The sequence below is a fragment of the Trichogramma pretiosum genome, unplaced genomic scaffold (genome assembly GCF_000599845.2).
Source record: "Trichogramma pretiosum strain Unisexual culture from Peru unplaced genomic scaffold, Tpre_2.0 scaffold64, whole genome shotgun sequence".
NCBI classification, from domain to species: Eukaryota; Metazoa; Arthropoda; class Insecta; order Hymenoptera; family Trichogrammatidae; genus Trichogramma; species Trichogramma pretiosum.
The window spans coordinates 1,017,900-1,024,747 of NW_019641692.1; the positions used below are offsets into that span (position 1 = coordinate 1,017,900).

Here is a 6,848-nt window from a genome sequence, read left to right on the forward strand (position 1 = left end):
ATGGACCGTCTTTTGGTGTAAAAGTAATGACTGTTTATGTCCAAATTTCTTCTCGCACTTGTCGCATGCGTGATCTTTGCTTTTTTCATGGACTGTATTTAGGTGTTTTATTAAATTGCTTCCAGTCCCAAATTTCTTCTCGCACTTGTCGCATTGGTAATCTTTGCGATCATCGTGGACTATCCTTCGATGTCTCAACAAATCTGCTTTGTATCCAAACTTCTTTTCGCACTCGTCACATGTGAAATCTTTGTGACCTTCGTGGACTCTATTTTGGTGTAGGAGCAAATGTCGTTTATGTCCAAATGTCTTCTCGCACCTGTCGCATGTGTAATCTTTATGATTTTTGTGTACTGTCATTTGGTGAGAGAGCAAATTCCATTTATATCCAAATTTCTTCTCGCACTGGTCGCAAGCGAAATCTTTGCGACCTTCGTGGACTATTCTTTGGTGTCTGATCAATAACGATTTTTGTCCAAATTTATTCTCACACTTGTCGCATGCATAATCTTTGAAACCGTCGTGTACGGTCCTCTGGTGTAAAAGTAAATTTGATTTTTTTGCAAATTTCTTCTTGCATTTGTCGCATTCATAATCATTGCGACTTTTGTGACTTTTGTGGATTGTATTTTGATGAAAGAGGAAATTGGACTTATGTCCCAATTTCTGCTTGAAAATATCAAATGTCAAATTTTTCACACCTTCGTGTTCTGTCCTTTGGTGCTTTAACAAATGTTTTTGACCATCATGTACTGTTTTTACATGTAAGGACAAACTCTGTTTATTTCCAAATCTCTTCGCACATTTCTCACATAAGAAAGATTTAAAAACTTCGTGGAATATCTTATTGTGCTTAAGTAACGTTGATTTATTTTCAAAATTTTTCTCGCACTTGTTGCATGAGAAATCTTTTCGATTTTTGTGTACTAATTTTTGGTGTGTAGACAAACTCGATTTTTTTACAAATTTTTTCTCGCACTGGTCACATGAAAAATCTTTACGGCTTTTGTGTACCGATATTTGGTGTCTACTCAAATGACTTCGGAACTCAAATTTATTCTCGCACTTGTCACACGTGTAATCATTTTTTTCATTATGAATTGTTTCTTTATGTGCTGTCATGCTTAATTCTTGAGTAAATGCTTCCTGACAAATATCACAAACATATTTTTTGTCATCTGAAACAGCAATGTCGTGTTCACTTAAATTATCTCTTGAGACAACTTCCTCGGATATCTTTTCGCTTTTCTCCATTTTTTATCCTAAATCAAATGACGAATCAATCTATTTAGAGCCACGGAAATCGAATGAGTAAAATTTATCTCTAGGTATTATGGCCTGTTTCATCGGAAAAGATAATATTCAAACTAATTTATTATTACTATAAACATGATTAGTGTGTCGAGAGACCATGTCAAATTGTTTATGATTATATTGTTTACCATCAAGTTACAAATCTATCTGTGTATACTTTAAGTATTTAAAACAATTTAAAATTCTAACTTAGCAATGATTCCTTCTAATAATTTTTCGTACCATTTACAAAAAAGTAATACTAAAACAATATTTGACAAACATCGAGTTTACATAAAAAACATTGATTAAACTCTAGAAGGCCACAGTTTCAGAGCCCATACCATCCCTAAAAAACTGATCCCAAAAATTTTCTTTAATCAATGATCGACCAGAGGCAAAGTATCGATCAGGAGGTGCACCAATATTGTGTACCTTGATTGGCATGCCCCATAACCCGACGCTGGTAATGGTTACTTAAGTTAATAGTACAAGCGCAAGACAATATTATCGACTTGTAAAGTTGACTCATTATTTTTGTAGTAAACAGTACCATTATTAAGATATCAAGTGGATTTTACCAAAATATCTATAATAGTAACTTGTGTTGCTGAGAGTCGTAGGGTTTACCACAGCACCTCTAGTAGACAATACTATTTCATATTTTCATTGTTAAAATTCACGTTGAAAGTTATGCTCAAGTGGCAATCAGTGCGTTCTCTCTCGCTTATTCAGTTATTTCTTGCTATTTTTGGGTATTGAAATTATTTTCGATAGTTTTCAATATTCTTAAGACTTGCTTGAGAAAGCTCCATTCGAATGGTTTGTCGAAATTGTTAATTAAGTGGAATAATTACAAGTTCCAAAATAAAAAAAATGTCAACAATACTCAAATATAAAAAAAATAACGAAAATAATAATTGTAAAAAGTAATAAAAACTAATACAATAATTTGTTAATATATTATAATAAAAAATTGGACATTAATGATTTATAAAATATAATATTGTTATAATTTAAAAATATTTCAAAATATACATAAAAATGTATATGAATCATTTTATCGTTTGCGTAAATGTTTCTCCGCCTTACGTCGCAAGTATGTGTAAGTATCGGGCGCCTGCATAAATGATATTTTCCTTGCAATTTTGAAGTAGTTTCAACGGTATTTGGGTGATAGTATATAATGTATCGTGATAGATAACTGGCCAGACGACGGTGGTGAAAGAAATTATTGCCAAGAAGCTATCACAATCACGGGATATCCGATCGCGAATATTCGAGTGAGTGGTGCAATCAGTTGCTAGCAGGGAGCTAAATTCTTGCAGTAACTGAGTGTTTACAAATCGGTTGTATCAAGGAACAGTGTTGGTTAGTCGAGGCACATAACCTCTAACATTTTCAAGATTTTAAAAGTTCATAGTGAATACATGTAACAAAGCACAGATGGAAAGCAGAGAAAACACAGTTAGGTGTGTAACTTTTGTTCATGCTATGATTATTTTTCAAGCGATCGCTTCATAAGATTTTTATCTTTTTTAGGGTGAAGGAAGAGCCGAACGATACTTGGACCGATGCAGACGACGATTATATTCATGATTCAGTGGATTCTTGTGAAGTAAAACACTTTGATAAATTGCCATTCTACGAATTATCGGTGGGCTAAATAATTTGAATTAAGTTCAACTTTTTCACTATCAAAAACTATTACTCAATTTTAACTGTAGGTAAATCCCATAACTGAGGTTACGTCGTTAAAAGAAAAATTAAGTGACAAAATATTCGTAGATTTTAAATGCAAAAATGCTCAATCTGAACCAACGTCTCTTTCGACAAACACCTGCAAATCTAAGGGACAAAATTTTCCATCCGTTGTGAAAATTGAAAAAGAAAACCATATTATTCACGAGAATGAAAGTATATTCATTGATATTGAGTGCAAAGATGTGAAACTTGAACCGAAGTCTGCGACAACCATCATCAGCAAAACGGAGTATCAAAGTTATTCATCTATTGTGAAAATTGAAAACCAAGTTCAGACTAGTAATTTGAAAGATAAAGATCTTATAATTTTGATTAAAAAACAGTTCGATTATGATAATAATTGCCGATTTCAAGTAAATCCCCCATTGAAGTTTGGAGAATTGAAAGATGTGAAAAAATTACGCGAAACATTTGAAACCAAATTATCTTATGATTATAAAATAAGCCGAAAAACATATAAAGGAGAAATGAGTATAAAAAGACAGGTCAACGAAGCTCACAAGATTAATAGACCATATAATTGTGATATTAGTCAGAAATCATTTGAATATAAAAGTAATCTCAACAAGGACATAAATACAGTACATAATCATATCAAATCCTTCGAATGTCATATTTGTCTCAAATCATTACGATACAAAAATACGCTCAAAAATCACATAAATGTTTTACATGATCGTAGCAAACCCTTTGAATGTGAAATTTGTCATAAATCATTTGGACAAAAGGGTCACCTTAAAATTCACATAAAAATAGTTCATGATCGTAGCATATCTTTTGAATGTGATATTTGTCACAAATCATTTGGACAAAAAAGTGATCTCAATAAACATACAAGTGCTGTTCATGATCAAATCAAACCCTTCGAATGTGATATTTGTCAAAAATTATTTGGATATAACAGTCATTTTCAAAGGCATAAAAAGACAGTTCATAAACGAAGTAAACCCTTTGAGTGTGACGTTTGTCACAAATCATTTGGACTGAACAGTGATTTCAAACGTCACGTGAATGCAGTACATAATCGAATCAAACCCTTCGAGTGTGACGTTTGTCGCAAATCATTTTCATACAAAGGTACTCTCAAAAATCACATAATGAAAGTACATAATTGTTAATTGAATTGAAAGTACATAACCTTAAGAGCGCGAGATTTGTCCAGAGACATTTGACTTCCTATCCCATGTAATTTGGAAAAATCTTTCACCCGGATATCCTCTAATTTTGTGAAGAATAATAAAATATTTTATCAATATCGTGTAAATCTTTTACTCACCTTTCGTATATAATAACTCAAATATTAACTCTGCATATCAACTAAATCGCCGCGCAAATTATAAATTCGTATATCATGCCATTTTTTATAATCGAATCGTGAAACAGTTTTTACCCTGCTGCCACGATAGTTTTTTCAAGTCATAAATGTCACCAAATTATATTAGCATTTTCGAGGTCATCCATTACTTTTTCAGAGGCTCGGAATTGGCATTATTCCGAAATTCCTAACGATAGCTAATATTTAAAAACGTCGACAACTTGAGGAAGGTTACTGAAGCACAACTTTATAGTGACTACTTTTAAGATCGTTACCACCTTGAGCAAAAAGTTTGTCCAAAATCAGTAAGTAAGCCATCTATAAAGCAAAATACTATGAAGCATTTAAGTTTGAAAAAAACTCTTGCGTTTTATCATACTGAAGTTGATCTATTATTCTGAATTTAAAACGGGAGTTCGATTCAAAACGATTGTTTCGAAATTAACGCTCGAAACCGTGAATATTGACTACTTGATTATATCAAAAAACATAAAATCGTTCCAGCGCTGCGAGGCAAACATTTTGAATGTTACGAGTAATCTAACTTTACAAATATCTAAACGAATACCGATTGATTTCCACAATAGATTTCAATGTATATAAGAGCAGATAACATGGAATTTATTCAAGTTCGATTTTCGAGGCAGTGGCGGTTCTGCAACCGCAGTACATAAATTCGATCTAAATTGCAAGTTTTCGAGTGAAAAAAAGAGCGAAAGAGAGCGAGTACTTTGCTTATAAACTGGAAACGTACATGGCAATCTCATGAATAGAGCGCCAGACCCAGCCAACCTCTATAGAGCAATGAATATCATGAATAAAATACGGAAATAATTTTCATCTAATATATTTTTCACCGAAAAATGCGCCGCGAACAGAGAAGATCTCCAAGCGTGGCGCGTGCAGTTATAGGACCCGAAAGCTCGCCTATAAAAATAAAAAAGTCTCAAATCGACGAACACGAGGTTGTTAACAATATTTCAATGCTCCTCGATACGACTGCCTTTACGTATATATAACATACGTATCGACGATCTTTGAAGATTTTTCTTTCTCCATCGCAGTCTCTCCACGCGATATATGTCCGACCGAATGTTTTAAGCATGAAGACTTTTATCCCTTTGCCGCGTGCGGTTTCTATGCCGCGTCTAGAGTCTTTTCACATCTCAGTGATTTCATCGTTTTTGAAAATAAAATACTCACGAGTGTACGATGTTATAACGGATTACTCAGTGAAATGGTGAAGCAACCCCGCGCGGCTGATCAACTTCTGATATTGAAAAATAACGCGAAACTGCAACCACGCCAGTTACTGACGTATTTTTTTCATTTTCGTGATCTTTCGAGTGAGGTATCATTCAACGTTAACTATCGTGCCAGGTGGTAATTATTATCAAGTTAAAATTCTCGACGTCGAGATAGAGATACGGTTCGAGAAAAATCCTGTCAAGACAAAAATTATCTCAGTCGGAGAAATAATCCGAAATACAACACGAGATAGAAAGAGAGAGAGAGAGAGTGAAAATCTCGTGGAAATTCGAGCGAACTGATTTTGCATGAACGCTTCGCTGACTTCGTTATGGCTCGCCAGTGGATATAATGCTACGACGTATATATATAATGCCAACGCAACTGGTAAACGCGTCGATGTGCTATATGTCTCTCTCGCTTGTAAGCTCGACTGCAGAGAACGTAGAAAATATGTGTCTTTTTTTTATTGTTTGCGTGCTTTTTTTTCCCTGCGATTTGTATTACTTCGTTAATTTAAACTTTACGTGCGCCGTCGAGTAAGTTGAAACTCGAAGTATTAACACGAGCATTATTAAGACGCAATTTTTTTTTGAATTTATTTTTTCCTTTTTATTATTGTACTCGCTGTCGTGACTCACAAATTGTGATAAGGAACAAGTTGGCGCAGCGAGCAGCGGCGGCAGCAGCAGCAGTGCCGAAAGAAAAAGAGAGAGAGGGAGAGAGAGACGTAAATAAAAGTTTTGAAGCCTCCCGAAGCACTTTGTTCGAATGAATTTTACACGAAGAAAATTTTGCTTCCTCGACGAGAGTTCGAGATGAAATTACGCGGCTGTCGCATCAATGAGATTCCTCGTGGGGTATGTTCTTCTTTTTTTTTTCCTCTTTTTTTTTCTCTTGCTCATTTGGAACCAGAGAGGCGTTTACGAACTGGCGGCTAGCACTATAACTGTATATGTAGAATGTAGATGCTACTCCAGCGCGCGTCGCACGCCCTTATTTTGCTTTATAAGTATAAGTACCCCTTGATGAAGCTCGTTGAGTAGATGGACTTTTTTATGAAATAATAAAGCACTTACCTCACGCAGAGAATCGGGGAGGACGAAATGGACGGTGGAGAGTCAAAGTCGTACGCGTAAAAAAAAAAAGAAGAAAATTACATCCGCGTTGACTCTCGCGTGCTTGGCAATATTTTTTTTCTGTGTAACATAATAAAGCCTCATCCGAA

At 34.6% G+C, this 6,848-nt stretch overlaps 1 protein-coding gene across 1 annotated transcript; it reads left to right on the forward strand.

Annotated features, from left to right (window-relative positions):
* Positions 1–2,519: 2,519 nt before the first annotated feature.
* On the forward strand, positions 2,520–3,807 carry LOC106655948. Its single transcript, XM_014376557.2, has 4 exons — positions 2,520–2,765; positions 2,836–2,950; positions 3,021–3,703; positions 3,786–3,807. Exons 1-4 carry the CDS (start codon positions 2,740–2,742, stop codon positions 3,805–3,807), a joined length of 846 nt encoding a protein of 281 aa, XP_014232043.1. The 5' UTR covers positions 2,520–2,739.
* Positions 3,808–6,848: the final 3,041 nt, after the last annotated feature.